Genomic DNA, 18,340 nt, shown 5'->3' on the forward strand with positions numbered 1-18,340 from the left:
CTCGTCTCTCCCCCACCTCTCCCTCGTCTCTCCCCCACCTCTCCCTCCTCTCTCCCCCACCTCTCCCTCCGTCTCTCCCCCACCTCTCCCTCCGTCTCTCCCCCACCTCTCCCCCAACTCTCCCGCCGTTTCTCCCCCACCTCTCCCTCCTTCTCTCTCTCACCTCTCCCTCTCTCCCCCGTCTCTCTCCCATGTCTCTCCCCCACCTCTCCCACGTCTCTCCCCCACCTCTCCCTCGTCTCTCCCCCACCTCTCCCTCGTCTCTCCCCCACCTCTCCCTCGTCTCTCCCCCACCTCTCCCTCGTCTCTCCCCCACCTCTCCCTCGTCTCTCCCCCACCTCTCCCTCGTCTCTCCCCCACCTCTCCCTCGTCTCTCCCCCACCTCTCCCTCGTCTCTCCCCCACCTCTCCCTCCGTCTCTCCCCCACCTCTCCCTACGTCACTCCCCCACCTCTCCCTCCTCTCTCCCTCCTCTCTCCCCGTCTCTCTCCCTCGTCTCTCCCCCACCTCTCCCTCGTCTCTCCCCCACCTCTCCCTCGTCTCTCCCCCACCTCTCCCTCCTCTCTCCCTCGTCTCTCCCCACCTCTCCCTCGTCTCTCCCCACCTCTCCCTCCTCTCTCCCCCACCTCTCCCTCCTCTCTCCCCCACCTCTCCCTCCGTCTCTCCCCCACCACTCCCTCCGTCTCTCCCCCACCACTCCCTCCGTCTCTCCCCCACCTCTCCCCCAACTCTCCCACCGTCTCTCCCCCACCTCCCTCCTTCTCTCCCTCCTCTCTCCCCCACCTCTCCCTCGTCTCTCCCACGCCTCTCCCTCGTCTCTCCCACGCCTCTCCCTCGTCTCTCCCCCGCCTCTCCCTCGTCTCTCCCCCGCCTCTCCCTCGTCTCTCCCCCGCCTCTCCCCCACCTCTCCCTCGTCTCTCCCCCACCTCTCCCTCGTCTCTCCCCCACCTCTCTCCCTCGTCTCTCCCCCACCTCTCTCCCTCGTCTCTCCCCCACCTCTCTCCCTCGTCTCTCCCCCACCTCTCCCTCGTCTCTCCCCCACCTCTCTCCCTCGTCTCTCCCCCACCTCTCCCTCGTCTCTCCCCCACTTCTCACCCGTCTCTCCCCCACTTCTCACCCGTCTCTCCCCCACTTCTCACCCGTCTCTCCCCCACTTCTCACCCGTCTCTCCCCCACTTCTCACCCATCTCTCACCCCCATCTCTTATTCTCTTTTGGATCTACTCGCTGTATTCTATCTATTTTCTGACATAATATTCTTTAGAATCATACACACTATCTAAACCTCAATGTCTGGCGTGGTTTCTCCCAGACCAACGAGTACCTCAGACCGACCTGCCTGTCTGCTACAACAGAGTAGCAGCCTGAGGCACATAGAGCAGGAGCGTGACTGGGACAAGTCCTGCCACCTGCAACTGGGTCTGAATGTTAACTAGGCTAGATCAGGACTAACCTCATTCTAAAACGGGTCAGTAAGGTCTGAAAGATATATATATATATTTTTAAATATGTCTTGATTGCCTATATGTCTTTCCACCCCAGTTAATACTTGGTGGAAGCAACCATTACTTACAGCTGTGAATAATTTCTACCAACTTCGCACAACTCTTACGGTAAGATATGGCCCTTGTTTTTCTCCAAATTGTTCCAAGCCCCAGTAAATTTGTTTGGGAATCATTGATGGACAGCAATATTCAAATGGTATCTATGATTTTTCAAGCAAATTGAAGTCAGGAGTGAGACTAGGAGCACTCAGGAACACTCGACATCACTTGGAAAGCCATTACGGCGTGTCTGTCCATAGCATGAACATGTATGTTATTGTCTTGGCAGAAAAATACAACTCTATCCCAGGGTTTTCAGAAGACAGAGGTGGTTTTTTTCTATAACTTCTTACCTGGGCTTTGCTTCGTTCCTATTTATTTTCATCCGAACAAACTCTAAAAAGAAAGTAAGAAAGTCACACGGATTATTCTCCCACACATTAAATGGGTTTAGCAAACAACATTTCAGCACATTTGTTTTTTGTTCTTCAGGTTGTGAAGACAGTGGAATTAGCGCAGCCATTGAACACAGTGGGAGAGGTGTGTCATGGTAATTAAGGCAACGGAGGGATGGGAAAAGTGGAACTGTTTAAAAAATAATACATTTTAAAAAATAATGTTTTACAGCATGTCAAGATGTTAAATACAATTAATTACATCATCTAATGTCAACATGATTAGATCAAATAAATCATGTTAATATCATCAAGTTATTGTGTGCAGGGTGTCGTCTTTCGGATGGGACGTTAAACGGGTGTCGTCTTTCGGATGGGACGTTAAACGGGTGTCCTGACTCTCTCCGAGGTCTTTAAAGATCCCATGGCACTTATCGTAAGAGTAGGGGGTGTTAACCCCAAAGTCCTGGCTAAATTCCCAATCTGGCCCTCATACCATTATGACCACCCAAAATCGTCCCCAGTTTTACAACTGGCTCATTCATTCCCCCCCTCCTCTCCCCTGTCACTATTCCCCAGGCCGTTGCTGTAAATGAGAACGTGTTCTCAGTCAACTTACCTGGTAAAATAACAGTAAAATAAATTCATTAATTAAAAATGTAACTGGATCTCCTACCCATCTAGGGTCCATAGCCTGGTACTCCTACATTTATTTAACTAGGCAAGTCAGTTAAGAACAAATTCTTATTTACAATGACGGCCAAACCCGGACGACGCTGGGCCAATTGTGCGCCGCCGAATGGGACTACCAAACACGGCCGGATGTGATACAGCCTGGACATCGAACCAGGGACTGTAGTGACACCTCTTACACTGAGATGCAGTGCCTTAGACCGCTGCGCCACTCGGGAGCCCATATCATGTTTCCCAGGTCGATTATGTTCATTCTACATTATTGCATGAATCACAAGAAGATATGACATTAAATCCCCAAAAATGTATTAAATGCAACAATAATTATTGCTGATTATTAACACGATGTCATTGTATTTAATCGTGTTGACATCAGATCATGTCATTAATTGGCCCATGTATTCGACATCTCACTTGACATGCTGTAAAACACAGTTCCACTTTTCCCATCCCTCCGTTGCCTTAATTACCATGACACACCTCTCCCACTGTGTTCAATGGCTGCGCTAATTCCACTGGTTGTCTAAATTGACCTGGGAAAAAAAGAGAACTGTGTGCTGAAACTGTGTTCGCTAGACCCATTAAATGATTAGGAGCATAATTGGAAACAGTATTGTTTTGGCAGCATCATGTTATGGGTATACTCTGCACTGACAAGGGACTGGGGAGTTTGTTAGGATCAAAAGCCCGGGTAAAAAAAAAGTTCACAGGAAATACAGTCTTTTCAGTCTTCAGAGAAACCCTGGGATCGTTTGGTGTAGAGTTAGTAGTATCTTATTCAACATGATTCACAGCTGTAATGGATGCTAAAAGGTGCTTTTACCAAGTATGAACTCTGGGGTGTGTGAATACATATGCAAATCGATACATTCACAATTTCTGTATTTCTTAGTAATAAGGACAATTTTCAACAACAAAAATTATTCTTCGCACTTTGAAAATGTAGGTTGTGTAGATCGATAGGGAAAAACATCTAATGAATGTTAAGGCAGCAACATGTGAAGACCGTGGCTATGGAGACGTTTTCACCCAGGACATGATAATTAATAGACATGACATTACATGTGACCATGCTGCCATCTAGAGGCCATAGCCTGGTACTTCACCCATCTAGAGTCCATAGCCTGGTACTTCACCCATCTAGGAGGCCATAGCCTGGTACTTCACCCATCTAGAGTCCATAGTCTGGTACTTCACCCATCTAGAGTCCATAGTCTGGAACTTCACCCATCTAGAGTCCATAGCCTGGAACTTCACCCATCTAGAGTCCATAGCCTGGTACCCATCTAGGGTCCATAGCCTGGTACCCATGTAGGGTCCATAGCCTGGTACCCATCTAGGCTCCATAGCCTGGTACCCATCTAGGGTCCATAGCCTGGTACCCATCTAGGCTCCATAGCCTGGTACCCATCTAGGGTCCATAGCCTGGTACCCATCTAGGGTCCATAGCCTGGTACCCATGTAGGGTCCATAGCCTGGTACCCATCTAGGGTCCATAGCCTGGAACCCATCTAGAGTCCATAGCCTGGTACTTCACCATCTAGGGTCCATAGCCTGGTACCCATCTACAGTCCATAGCCTGGTACTTCACCATCTAGAGTCCATAGCCTGGTACTTCACCATCTAGAGTCCATAGCCTGGTACTTCACCATCTAGGGTCCATAGCCTGGTACCCATCTAGAGTCCATAGCCTGGTACCCATCTAGGGTCCATAGCCTGGTACCCATCTAGGGTCCATAGCCTGGTACCCATCTAGGGTCCATAGCCTGGTACCCATCTAGGGTCCATAGCCTGGTACCCATCTAGAGTCCATAGCCTGGTACTTCACCATCTAGAGTCCATAGCCTGGTACTTCACCATCTAGAGTCCATAGCCTGGTACTTCACCATCTAGAGTCCATAGCCTGGTACTTCACCATCTAGAGTCCATAGCCTGGTACCCATCTAGGGTCCATAGCCTGGTACCCATCTAGGGTCCATAGCCTGGTACCCATCTAGGGTCCATAGCCTGGTACCCATCTAGGGTCCATAGCCTGGTACCCATCTAGGGTCCATAGCATGGTACCCATCTAGGGTCCATAGCCTGGTATCCATCTAGGGTCCATAGCCTGGTACCCATCTAGGGTCCATAGCCTGGCACCCATCTAGGGTCCATAGCCTGGCACCCATCTAGGGTCCATAGCCTGGTACCCATCTAGGGTCCATAGCCTGGCACCCATCTAGGGTCCATAGCCTGGCACCCATCTAGGTTCCATAGCATGGCACCCATCTAGGGTCCATAGCCTGGTACCCATCTAGAGTCCATAGCCTGGTACTTCACCATCTAGAGTCCATAGCCTGGTACTTCACCATCTAGAGTCCATAGCCTGGTACCCATCTAGGGTCCATAGACAGAAATCCATCTACTTGTTAATTGACTGTAGAAAAGTAGTCAGTAATTCAGCCCGTCTACGTCGCTGTGTAATCGAGCACATAAGCCTATGATGTGAGGAGCTGTGAAATGCACTGTAAATAACATTTTGACTTGACGCTGTGTGTGTGTGTGTGTGTGTGTGTGTGTGTGTGTGTGTGTGTTGAAGGGTCTCAGTATAAATATGTATGCATAGATCAATAGGCATTAAAAAGGTCAATGCCAAGCGATGAGGGATCGCTCAGTAAATACACTGTAATTCATTATGAAGGCTTATGTTCACACACCACACACACACACACACACACACACACACAAGGACGGGGGCACGAACACAAGTTTCAGTCTTCTATCCTCGTGAGGACCTATAATTTATTCTATTCTCTCTAAGCCATACACCTAACTCAAACACTAACACCTTACCCTAACCCCTAAGCTTAGAATAGCCTTTTATTCTGAAAGGGGAAGTGGGAGAATTCCCCCTTGTTTTACTACCTATATCCTTGTGTGGACATCTGGGGATATTAGGTCCCCACAAGGATAGAAGAATCAACACACACACACACACACACACAGGTCATCTCCATCAGACAGACTAATTAAATACCACAGAGGGGAGGGGAGATCCAAGATGGCTGCCACTTGGCACCAGCAGTCGCACAATAATTAGTCTCTTCCTGGAAACCGGTAACCAGGGTTAGTTTCCTGTAAGAGCCAAAATGGCCAAATATATATTTACATATCTTGAGAAAAAACTTCTGCAAAAGTTTAGCAACCACAGCACTTTTTTGAAAGACAAAATAGGTGATATGATATGTATACGAATCCATAATGTACCATGTATTGAAAGCTCTTTATCATCTGAAAACTGCCATAAAAGTACGGTCGGTCGGGTTGTCCCTATACATATATTCAATGGCTGAAGAGGCTCTCGCCCTTCGGGAAGTCTTGTCACTGCCAGAAGTAATAATATGCATTTTCTTTTCAGTGTTCGCAGAGTAGACATTCGAACATTGTGCATTCCACAGGATTATTGAGAGAGACAGTTGGAGCTCTCCTGAGGTAAAATGGTACCCAAAGTTTTCTCCTAAAGAACCGAGTAACTTGGGAGGCCAACTGTCAGCAGCCTTCAAACACGGCTGAAAGGAAGGAGAGAAACAGTCATTCCTCATCGCTGGCAAAGAACTGCTTTTACAGCAGACGGACTCATCTGACACATCATTAACCATACAGGACATCCGTGTGTGTGTGTCTAAGAGAGAAAGAGAGAGATGTATTCAGAAAGTGTGTGTGTGTGTGTGTGTGTGAGAGAGAGAAAGAAAGAGTGTGTGTGTGTGTGAGCGAGAGCCAGTAGAAGTGAACACATTTTCTCATTGTGATTATTCCTCAACATGTATCTTCTAATACTAATTTGATTATGGAGACTAACTAGAAAATTAACTAGACTAATTACAACTAACTAGAGCAACTAAAAAACAAACTAGAAAAACAATAATTCTGTCCTCTGGTTGACAAGGTTACTAGAACAGCTGTCCTCTGGTCTCTAAAATAGCAGTCCTCGGGTCTCTAAAACAGCTGTCCTCGGGTCTCTAAAACAGCTGTCCTCGGGTCTCTAAAACAGCTGTCCTCTGGTCTCTAAAACAGCTGTCCTCGGGTCTCTAAAACAGCTGTCCTCGGGTCTCTAAAACAGCTGTCCTCGGGTTGGCAGGGTCACTAAAACAGCTGTCCTCTGGTTGACAGGGTCACTAGAACAGCTGTCCTCTGGTCACTAAAACAGCTGTCCTCTGGTTGACAGGGTCACTAAAACAGCTGTCCTCTGGTTGACAGGGTTACTAGAACAGCTGTCCTCTGGTCACTAGAACAGCTGTCCTCTGGTTGACAGGGTCACTAAAACAGCTGTCCTCTGGTTGACAGGGTTACTAGAACAGCTGTCCTCTGGTCACTAGAACAGCTGTCCTCTGGTTGACAGGGTTACTAGAACAGCTGTCCTCTGGTCACTAGAACAGCTGTCCTCTGGTCACTAGAACAGCTGTCCTCTGGTTGACAGGGTTACTAGAACAGCTGTCCTCTGGTCACTAGAACAGCTGTCCTCTGGTTGACAGGGTCACTAAAACAGCTGTCCTCTGGTTGACAGGGTTACTAGAACAGCTGTCCTCTGGTCACTAGAACAGCTGTCCTCTGGTTGACAGGGTTACTAGAACAGCTGTCCTCTGGTCTCTAAAACAGCTGTCCTCTGGTTGACAGGGTCACTAAAACAGCTGTCCTCTGGTTGACAGGGTTACTAGAACAGCTGTCCTCTGGTCACTAGAACAGCTGTCCTCTGGTCACTAGAACAGCTGTCCTCTGGTTGACAGGGTCACTAGAACAGCTGTCCTCTGGTCACTAGAACAGCTGTCCTCTGGTTGACAGGGTCACTAGAACAGCTGTCCTCTGGTCACTAGAACAGCTGTCCTCTGGTCACTAGAACAACTGTCCTCTGGTTGACAGGGTTACTAGAACAGCTGTCCTCTGGTCACTAGAACAGCTGTCCTCTGGTTGACAGGGTCACTAGAACAGCTGTCCTCTGGTTGACAGGGTCACTAGAACAGCTGTCCTCTGGTTGACAGGGTCACTAGAACAGCTGTCCTCTGGTTGACAGGGTCACTAGAACAGCTGTCCTCTGGTCACTAGAACAGCTGTCCTCTGGTTGACAGGGTCACTAGAACAGCTGTCCTCTGGTTGACATGGTTACTAGAACAGCTGTCCTCTGGTCACTAGAACAGCTGTCCTCTGGTCTCTAAAACAGCTGTCCTCTGGTTGACATGGTTACTAGAACAGCTGTCCTCTGGTTGACATGGTTACTAGAACAGCTGTCCTCTGGTCACTAGAACAGCTGCGTCTCAGTAACATATCTGTTAAAATAAGCAAATACATACACTAATGTTGTGTCTAACCTGCTGGGAGAGTCAAAATATGTGCTTTGTGTCAAGGGGGGAGGACAGCTGGAGAAGACAGATACAGAGACACACAGAGCCAGAGTTGTCTGTCGGGGGGGGGGGGGACAGCTGGAGAAGACGGATACAGAGACACACAGAGCCAGAGTTGTCTGTCAGGGGGGGGGGGGGGGACAGCTGGAGAAGACAGATACAGAGACACACAGAGCCAGAGTTGTCTGTCAGGGGGGGGGGGACAGCTGGAGAAGACGGATACAGAGACACACAGAGCCAGAGTTGTCTGTCGGGGGGGGGGGGGGGGACAGCTGGAGAAGACGGATACAGAGACACACAGAGCCAGAGTTGTCTGTCGGGGGGGGGGGGGGGGGGACGGACAGCTGGAGAAGACAGATACAGAGACACACAGAGCCAGAGTTGTCTGTCAGGGGGGGGGGACAGCTGGAGAAGACGGATACAGAGACACACAGAGCCAGAGTTGTCTGTCGGGGGGGGGGGGGGGGGACAGCTGGAGAAGACGGATACAGAGACACACAGAGCCAGAGTTGTCTGTCAGGGGGGGGGGGGGGGGACAGCTGGAGAGGACGGATACAGAGACACACAGAGCCAGAGTTGTCTGTCAGGGGGGGGGGGGGGGACAGCTGGAGAAGACGGATACAGAGACACACAGAGCCAGAGTTGTCTGTCGGGGGGGGGGGGGCGGACAGCTGGAGAAGACGGATACAGAGACACACAGAGCCAGAGTTGTCTGTCAGGGGGGGGGGGGGGGGGGGGACAGCTGGAGAAGACGGATACAGAGAGACACAGAGCCAGAGTTGTCTGTCAGGGGGGGGGGGGGGGGGCAGCTGGAGAAGACGGATACAGAGACACACAGAGCCAGAGTTGTCTGTCAGGGGGGGGGGGGGACGGGACAGCTGGAGAAGACGGATACAGAGACACACAGAGCCAGAGGTGTCTGTTTTTACTGGATTAATGAAGCATCATTTCAACACCACGAGAACAGTCAGATTACAACCAGGAATGGCAGACGGAGGAATGGCAGACGGAGGAATGGCAGACGGAGGATTGGCAGACGGAGGAGTGGCAGACGGAGGAGTGGCAGACGGAGGAATGGCAGACGGAGGAATGGCAGACGGAGGAGTGGCAGACGGAGGAGTGGCAGACGGAGGAGTGGCAGACGGAGGAGTGGCAGACGGAGGAGTGGCAGACGGAGGAGTGGCAGACAGAGGAGTGGCAGACAGAGGAGTGGCAGACAGAGGAGTGGCAGACAGAGGAATGGCAGACAGAGGAATGGCAGACAGAGGAATAGACATCATTCACGCTGTACCACATCAACAAGGCTGGAATAAAGAGCAGTCAGATTACAACCAGACAGACCCCCCCCCCCCCCCCCCATGTGCCAGTCTGCGCTGTCACGCCGCCAAGTCTGTTGGCGTTGTCATGCCGACTCCTTGTAAATCTGTCATGTTTTGGCTTGACAATGAGCAATGGAGTTTGCAAGAGCACAAACAGATCCTGGGCCAGGCTATAGTTATCTCTCTATAGTTATCTCTCTCTCTCTCTATAGTTATCTCTCTCTCTCTATAGTTATCTCTCTCTCTATTGTTATCTCTCTCTCTCTATAGTTATCTCTCTCTCTCTCTATAGTTATCTCTCTCTCTTGTTCTCTGTTTTCTCTCTCTCTGTTTAATCTCTCTTGTTCTGTTTTCTCTCTCTCTGTTTGTTCTCTCTTGTTCTCTGTTTTCTCTCTCTCTCTTGTTCTGTTTTCTCTCTCTCTGTTTTCTCTCTCTCTCTCTCTCTCTCTTGTTCTCTGTTTTCTCTCTCTCCATTTGTTCTGTTTTCTCTCTCTGTTTGTTCCGTTTTCTCTCTGTTTGTTCTCTGTTTGCTCTCTCTCTCTCTCATTTTACTGTGTGTTAAAATACAATCAAGTAATAGTATCTTTGTCATCATCACTAGAGAGATTTAAGTTTCTGATACATAAATCCTCTTTATTTATCTCAAATTAATCCACTTTGTGTTTCATCAGTCTGTATAATATTACATCACTGCGCTCTGTCAATCACACCAAATGACGAAGTGAATTGATTGCAGTCCTTCAGACGGAACATTCTGGTCGACTCCCCGCCCGAAGCGCGGGCGTTTTGCACTGCATCATCAACCAATGGTTGCGTGCCACGTCATTGACTGCGCAGTCGGGCATCAGATTGCTGTAACATGTGATGTGGTTAAACACATATCCTGACGTTGTGAGATCTGGCATGCGTCAGTAGTCTAGTCGGGGCAGGAAACTCAACCCGTCTGTCCTCCAGTCCTCCGTCTGTCCTGTCACCGTCGGAGCTGATCCAATTCCTGGCTCCTTGGAACTCATTGGCTACTGGACATAAAACCCTTATTACGTCTAAAAAAGATATCTTTACTATTCAACTCTTAGCTCGAGTTACAACCGCTGTCAAAAGAGCTTCTATTAGCGGTGGTTGCCAACTGTTGGGTCGTAACCCAAAGGTTTTGAACGGTGTCACGGGTTTGAGTGAAAATATTTATTTATTTATTTTAAATTTTTGGGGGGGATTTTTTGTTGTTGTTGTTGAGATACTCGTCTGAATTGAAACAACTAATACCAGGTAGAAGGTATGTAAAAAGATTATCGTTACATTTAAATCATTTTAATTCTCTGAAAATTGTATTTTTCTTCAATCTCAGTATTTACCAATATAAAGCTATTAGCAGTGTGATTTAGCAGATGGGGTGAGTTTGTATATTATAATAGTAATATAATATAATATTCTTCGTCAACATCGTGAGCAATATGGAATTAATGACAAAAGGGGGGGATATTGTTCCCCTTGTCTAAATATAATTGCTACATTTACTGTCAAAATAGTATTTAAAAATTGTTTTCCAAATTGCATTTTGGCAACAACAACAAGAAAATCACAATGTGAATATTGGATCGCGACAGAAAACCTGGATCAATTTGGGTCCCAAGGATAAAACTATTGAGATGCACTGATCTATAAGAAGGTTGTGGTGAGAGATACATACAAATACAGAACATAACTGTCTCTGTGCATCCATAGCAACGGAACAGTGACTATGTGTATCCATGGTAACATAGTTTCAATTAGGTCTCTCTACACAGAGGGCAGGTGGACTTGTTGCTAGGAGAAGGTCTCTACACAGAGGGCAGGTGGACTTGTTGCTAGGAGAAGGTCTCTACACACAGAGGGCAGGTGGACTTGTTGCTAGGAGAAGGTCTCTACACACAGAGGGCAGGTGGACTTGTTGCTAGGAGAAGGTCTCTACACAGAGGGCAGGTGGACTTGTTGCTAGAAGGTCTCTACACAGAGGGCAGGTGGACTTGTTGATAGAAGGTCTCTCTACACAGAGGGCAGGTGGACTTGTTGCTAGGAGAAGGTCTATACAGATGGCAGGTGGACTTGTTGCTAGGAGAAGGTCTATACAGATGGCAGGTAGACTTGTTGCTAGAAGAAGGTCTCTCTACACAGAGGGCAGGTGGACTTGTTGCTAGAGGTAAACCACTTGTACTGGAGAAGAGAAGAGAGAGAAAGAGAGACAGCATGAGTAACGTGATAATGATCAGGGCTGTGGCGATCACAAAATGTTGTCAGCTGGTGATTGTCAAGCAAATAACAGGTCCGTCTCGCGGTAATTGACCGTTAATTAACATAAACACATTTAGACTCTCCTGGGCTTCCACATATAGACAACAAGCCATGTTAAAAAATACTAATAAATCCATGTAATTTAGCCTACGCCTTCACAATAAATCCATTATTTATTTTAAACAGGTCTATAGAAACATGATATAAAGAAAATGTAGTCTATTTCAGAAGAACAGAACAGGATGCTCTGAGTTGTCCTTATGTTATGTCCTGATCTGCCTACGCCAAATGGCTGTTCATTTAACAGACAAGATTTGCTTACAATTCCGTGGTATTATTTTATACTATCAACAATATAATTGAACAAAGCTGAATAAAATGATAATGCCTCGAATTTCACGGCGGCATTCCCTTTGTGGCCGTAATGCACCCTAAAAAAAATCAAAGGCCTTTTTGCGGCCCGGAGTGCTGAGTTGTTCCCTTCAACCCAAGGGTACTGAGATGTTCCCTTCTCCCCAAGGGTGCTGCGTTGTTCCCTTCAACCCAAGAGTCCTGAGTTGTTCCCTTCTCCACCAGGAGTCCTGCGCTGTGCCCTTCTCCCCAAGAGTCATGCATTGTGCCTTTCTCCCCAAGAGTCCTGCGTTGTTCCCTTCTCCCCAAGAGTCCTGCGCTGTTCCCTTCTCCCCAAGAGTCCTGCGTTGTGCCCTTCTCCCCAAAAGTCCTGCGTTGTTCCCTTCTCCCCAAGGGTGCTGCGTTGTTCCCTTCTCCCCAAGGGTGCTGCGTTGTTCCCTTCTCCCCAAGGGTGCTGCGTTGTTCCCTTCTCCCCAAGGGTGCTGCGTTGTTCCCTTCTCCCCAAGGGTGCTGCGTTGTTCCCTTCTCCCCAAGGGTGCTGCGTTATTCCCTTCTCCCCAAGGGTGCTGCGGTGTTCCCTTCTCCCCAAGGGTGCTGCGGTGTTCCCTTCTCCCCAAGAGTCCTGCGTTGTTCCCTTCTCCCCAAGAGTCCTGCGCTGTTTGCGGCCCGGAGTCCTGCGCTGTTCCCTTCTCCCCAAGAGTCCTGCGCTGTTCCCTTCTCCCCAAGAGTCCTGCGCTGTGCCCTTCTCCCCAAGAGTCCTGCGTTGTGCCCTTCTCCCCAAAAGTCCTGCGTGTTCCCTTCTCCCCAAGGGTGCTGCGGTGTTCCCTTCTCCCCAAGGGTGCTGCGTTGTTCCCTTCTCCCCAAGGGTGCTGCGTTATTCCCTTCTCCCCAAGGGTGCTGCGTTGTGCCCTTCTCCCCAAAAGTCCTGCGTTGTTCCCTTCTCCCCAAGGGTGCTGCGTTGTTCCCTTCTCCCCAAGGGTGCTGCGGTGTTCCCTTCTCCCCAAGGGTGCTGCGGTGTTCCCTTCTCCCCAAGGGTGCTGCGGTGTTCCCTTCTCCCCAAGGGTGCTGCGGTGTTCCCTTCTCCCCAAGGGTGCTGCGGTGTTCCCTTCTCCCCAAGGGTGCTGCGGTGTTCCCTTCTCCCCAAGAGTCCTGCGCTGTTCCCTTCTCCCCAAGAGTCCTGCGTTGTTCCCTTCTCCCCAAGGGTGCTGCGGTGTTCCCTTCTCCCCAAGAGTCCTGCGTTGTTCCCTTCTCCCCAAGAGTCCTGCGCTGTTTGCGGCCCGGAGTCCTGCGCTGTGCCCTTCTCCCCAAGAGTCCTGCGGTGTTCCCTTCTCCCCAAGAGTCCTGCGTTGTTCCCTTCTCCCCAAAAGTCCTGCGCTGTTCCCTTCTCCCCAAGAGTCCTGAGTTGTTCCCTTCTCCCCAAGGGTGCTGCGTTGTTCCCTTCTCCCCAAGAGTCCTGCGCTGTTCCCTTCTCCCCAAGAGTCCTGCGCTGTGCCCTTCTCCCCAAGAGTCCTGCGCTGTGCCCTTCTCCCCAAGAGTCCTGCGTTGTGCCCTTCTCCCCAAAAGTCCTGCGCTGTTCCCTTCTCCCCAAGGGTGCTGCGTTGTTCCCTTCTCCCCAAGGGTGCTGCGGTGTTCCCTTCTCCCCAAGGGTGCTGCGGTGTTCCCTTCTCCCCAAGAATGCTGCGGTGTTCCCTTCTCCCCAAGGGTGCTGAGGTGTTCCCTTCTCCCCAAGGGTGCTGCGGTGTTCCCTTCTCCCCAAGAGCCCTGCGCTGTTCCCTTCTCCCCAAGAGTCCTGCGTTGTTCCCTTCTCCCCAAGGGTGCTGCGGTGTTCCATTCTCCCCAAGACTCCTGCGTTGTTCCCTTCTCCCCAAGAGTCCTGCGCTGTTTGCGGCCCGGAGTCCTGCGCTGTGCCCTTCTCCCCAAGAGTCCTGCGGTGTTCCCTTCTCCCCAAGAGTCCTGCGTTGTTCCCTTCTCCCCAAGAGTCCTGCTCTGTTCCCTTCTCCCCAAGAGTCCTGCGCTGTTCCCTTCTCCCCAAGAGTCCTGCTCTGTTCCCTTCTCCCCAAGAGTCCTGCGTTGTTCCCTTCTCCCCAAGAGTCCTGAGATGTTCCCTTCTCCCCAAGAGTCCTGAGTTGTTCCCTTCTCCCCAAGAGTTCTGCGTTGTTCCCTTCTCCCCAAGAGTCCTGCGCTGTTCCCTTCTCCCCAAGAGTCCTGCGCTGTGCCCTTCTCCCCAAGAGTCCTGCGTTGTGCCCTTCTCCCCAAGAGTCCTGCGCTGTGCCCTTCTCCCCAAGAGTCCTGCGCTGTTCCCTTCTCCCCAACAGTCCTGCGCTGTTCCCTTCTACCCAAGGATGCTGCGTTGTTCCCTTCTCCCCAAGGGTGCTGCGGTGTTCCCTTCTCCCCAAGGGTGCTGCGGTGTTCCCTTCTCCCCAAGGGTGCTGCGGTGTTCCCTTCTCCCCAAGGGTGCTGCGGTGTTCCCTTCTCCCCAAGGGTGCTGCGCTGTGCCCTTCTCCCCAAGAGTCCTGCGTTGTGCCCTTCTCCCCAAAAGTCCTGCGCTGTTCCCTTCTCCCCAAGGGTGCTGCGTTGTTCCCTTCTCCCCAAGGGTGCTGCGGTGTTCCCTTCTCCCCAAGGGTGCTGCGGTGTTCCCTTCTCCCCAAGGGTGCTGCGGTGCTCCCTTCTCCCCAAGGGTGCTGAGCTGTTCCCTTCTCCCCAAGGGTGCTGCGGTGTTCCCTTCTCCCCAAGAGCCCTGCGTTGTTCCCTTCTCCCCAAGGGTGCTGCGGTGTTCCATTCTCCCCAAGAGTCCTGCGTTGTTCCCTTCTCCCCAAGAGTCCTGCGCTGTTTGCGGCCCGGAGTCCTGCGGTGTTCCCTTCTCCCCAAGAGTCCTGCGTTGTTCCCTTCTCCCCAAGAGTCCTGCGTTGTTCCCTTCTCCCCAAGAGTCCTGCGCTGTTCCCTTCTCCCCAAGAGTCCTGCGCTGTTCCCTTCTCCCCAAGAGTCCTGCTCTGTTCCCTTCTCCCCAAGAGTCCTGCGTTGTTCCCTTCTCCCCAAGAGTCCTGAGATGTTCCCTTCTCCCCAAGAGTCCTGAGTTGTTCCCTTCTCCCCAAAAGTCCTGCGTTGTTCCCTTCTCCCCAAGAGTCCTGCGCTGTTCCCTTCTCCCCAAGAGTCCTGCGCTGTGCCCTTCTCCCCAAGAGTCCTGCGTTGTGCCCTTCTCCCCAAGAGTCCTGCGCTGTGCCCTTCTCCCCAAGAGTCCTGCGCTGTTCCCTTCTCCCCAAAAGTCCTGCGCTGTTCCCTTCTCCCCAAGGGTGCTGCGGTGTTCCCTTCTCCCCAAGGGTGCTGCGGTGTTCCCTTCTCCCCAAGGGTGCTGCGGTGTTCCCTTCTCCCCAAGGGTGCTGCGGTGTTCCCTTCTCCCCAAGGGTGCTGCGGTGTTCCCTTCTCCCCAAGGGTGCTGCGGTGTTCCCTTCTCCCCAAGAGTCCTGCGCTGTTCCCTTCTCCCCAAGAGTCCTGTGTTGTTCCCTTCTCCCCAAGGGTGCTGCGGTGTTCCATTCTCCCCAAGAGTCCTGCGTTGTTCCCTTCTCCCCAAGAGTCCTGCGCTGTTTGCGGCCCGGAGTCCTGCGCTGTGCCCTTCTCCCCAAGAGTCCTGCGGTGTTCCCTTCTCCCCAAGAGTCCTGCGTTGTTCCCTTCTCCCCAAGAGTCCTGCGCTGTTCCCTTCTCCCCAAGAGTCCTGCGCTGTTCCCTTCTCCCCAAGAGTCCTGCGCTGTTCCCTTCTCCCCAAGAGTCCTGCGTTGTTCCCTTCTCCCCAAGAGTCCTGAGATGTTCCCTTCTCCCTAAGAGTCCTGAGTTGTTCCCTTCTCCCCAAGAGTCCTGCGCTGTTCCCTTCTCCCCAAGAGTCCTGCTCTGTTCCCTTCTCCCCAAGAGTCCTGCGTTGTTCCCTTCTCCCCAAGAGTCCTGAGATGTTCCCTTCTCCCCAAGAGTCCTGCGTTGTTCCCTTCTCCCCAAGAGTCCTGCGCTGTTCCCTTCTCCCCAAGAGTCCTGCGCTGTGCCCTTCTCCCCAAGAGTCCTGCGTTGTGCCCTTCTCCCCAAGAGTCATGCGCTGTGCCCTTCTCCCCAAGAGTCCTGCGCTGTTCCCTTCTCCCCAAAAGTCCTGCGCTGTTCCCTTCTCCCCAAGGGTGCTGCGTTGTTCCCTTCTCCCCAAGGGTGCTGCGGTGTTCCCTTCTCCCCAAGGGTGCTGCGGTGTTCCCTTCTCCCCAAAGGTGCTGCGGTGTTCCCTTCTCCCCAAGGGTGCTGCGGTGTTCCCTTCTCCCCAAGGGTGCTGCGGTGTTCCCTTCTCCCCAAGGGTGCTGCGGTGTTCCCTTCTCCCTAAGGGTGCTGCGGTGTTCCCTTCTCCCCAAGAGTCCTGCGCTGTTCCCTTCTCCCCAAGAGTCCTGCGCTGTTTGCGGCCCGGAGTCCTGGGCTGTGCCCTTCTCCCCAAGAGTCCTGCGGTGTTCCCTTCTCCCCAAGAGTACTGCGTTGTTCCCTTCTCCCCAAGAGTCCTGCGCTGTTCCCTTCTCCCCAAGAGTCCTGAGTTGTGCCCTTCTCCCCAAGAGTCCTGCGCTGTTCCCTTCTCCCCAAGAGTCCTGCGTTGTCCGAAGCGTCTCTCACTCACACGGTTCTCCTTCACGTGATCAGGTCTTTCTCACAGGCTACAAGTGAAAACAGACGAATCGGGGGACGCAACTGCGCTTGTTCTTATCCAAATCAGAGGTGCTCATTGAAGATATTGGAAGAACTGGCCACTTTTTAAATGTACTTTTCGTCATCCAACAAGATGAGTAGAAAAAAGCACTAGCATTTGTCAATAGTACAAATAGTACCTATCCCCCCCAATAGTACAAATAGTACCTATCCCCCCCAATAGTACAAATAGTACCTATCCCCCCCAATAGCACAAAAGTCGACCTATTCTGTACGAGAAATAAATATCCCAAACATCGTCTGGGACAGTTGTGGGATGCGATTCGATCCCAAATTAATTCAACCACTAGCATTAAAAACAAAACTGTTTCATCCAATGAGGCTGATACAACAGATCAGAACCCTTAGCTTAAAATGTTGATAAACTGTTAGGATATTTCCCCACATTATAAGCGTAGCAATGCGAACATGATAGTAGGATATAAGCGTGAATGTTCGATTAGCGTAAAACACCATTATCAAAAGTGACCGCAAATAAGATATTACATGAGATGCTTTATTATATTTTATTAAAAAGGTGCATTTGAATGGTGAGAATTATCTTCCCCAAATGTTGAAACTCACACGTGGCTTATATATGCCAGTTAGACTATACACCCCTTGTAAAGCGGATTCATGTGCTCCATTTTAAGGTTATTTGGCCACGTTAGTTGTGATACAAACCTAATTAAAAACATACAGGCCTATACTGCCCTACAGAGCAAAAAGGCAGAAACTGCTGCTCATTTGCTACATTAAATACATGCTTAATCATGTGGACAAGTATCCTGCCTCGTACTGTGTTCAGGAGACAATGGGGGCCATGTTAGCAGTAACTGGATAAAGTTACTGTGAAACCAAAGGTAAATTAAAAGCCATTTCTCTCAGTTCCACTCTGAGCAGTTACTGCCTTTTTGCTTGATAGGACAGAATGGGCGAGGCTACATGAGGTGTGACTATGATGCGAACAAGTTACCAAAAAAAAAAGGCTTTGTTTCTTATTCTGGGCATCCTTCACAAGTGATAATATAATAATATAATATATAATAATTCACAAGCTAATATTGTTACCCATCAGACTATTCTTAATTTAATCTTGTCTTTACATATACTAAATAATATATGTGTGACATTTGTTTTGATTTAGAATGGACCATTGTCACACCTGTCTTGAAACAGGGTCAGCGGGATAAATACGTGTCATCTATGCACTTAAATAGCAAATGGAGGATGCTTTTTCTGTGGTTTATTTTCATGCCAGCCAGGTAGGCTATACTCCTGTTGTAAAGAGAAGCAATGTGCTTAATACTAGGAAAGTTGAGAAATAAATATAGTAAGCCTAGCCCATAGAAAGCTGATGGGATCCTCCTCTTTTTAGTAGAGGCCATCACTCTGTTTGAGGAACACGAGCTCATGGGGTCTCATGTATTGTTAGATTTTTTTAAATACATTTGTATTGATGTCAGAGTGATTAGAGGGACAATAGAGTGCTGAGTACCGGGCAGTTAGCAGGTTTGGTAGGCTACTAATGACCATCAGCAGCATCAGAACTTGGAGAAGCCTAATTACCGTGACTAAACGGTCTTGTTGAATTTGACTGCTTTCATGACTCGTGACCGCCGGTGTGGCATTAATACGGTCCCCACAACAGCCCAAACTGTGAAGTTGTGTGTGTGTATGTGTCATAACCTATATGGCT

General features: G+C 50.3%; 1 protein-coding gene and 1 long non-coding RNA gene across 2 annotated transcripts in view; one reads left to right on the plus strand and one right to left on the minus strand.

The window, feature by feature from the left end:
- LOC149970321 (uncharacterized) overlaps nt 1–18,340 on the plus strand; it is a 225,759-nt gene that overhangs the window by 49,303 nt on the left and 158,116 nt on the right. The window lies entirely within an intron of this gene.
- The window catches only part of ltn1 (listerin E3 ubiquitin protein ligase 1), a 69,401-nt gene continuing 60,997 nt past the window's right edge, over nt 9,937–18,340 (minus strand). The window contains exon 34 of the mRNA XM_090226342.1: nt 9,937–11,514. Within this exon, the coding sequence (XP_090082468.1) occupies nt 11,452–11,514 (63 nt within the window). The 3' untranslated portion in view covers nt 9,937–11,451. The remainder of the gene's footprint in view (nt 11,515–18,340) is intronic.

This window comes from Oncorhynchus mykiss, chromosome 29 (genome assembly GCF_057628025.1).
Source record: "Oncorhynchus mykiss isolate SJ-2025 chromosome 29, ASM5762802v1, whole genome shotgun sequence".
Taxonomy (NCBI): Eukaryota; Metazoa; Chordata; class Actinopteri; order Salmoniformes; family Salmonidae; genus Oncorhynchus; species Oncorhynchus mykiss.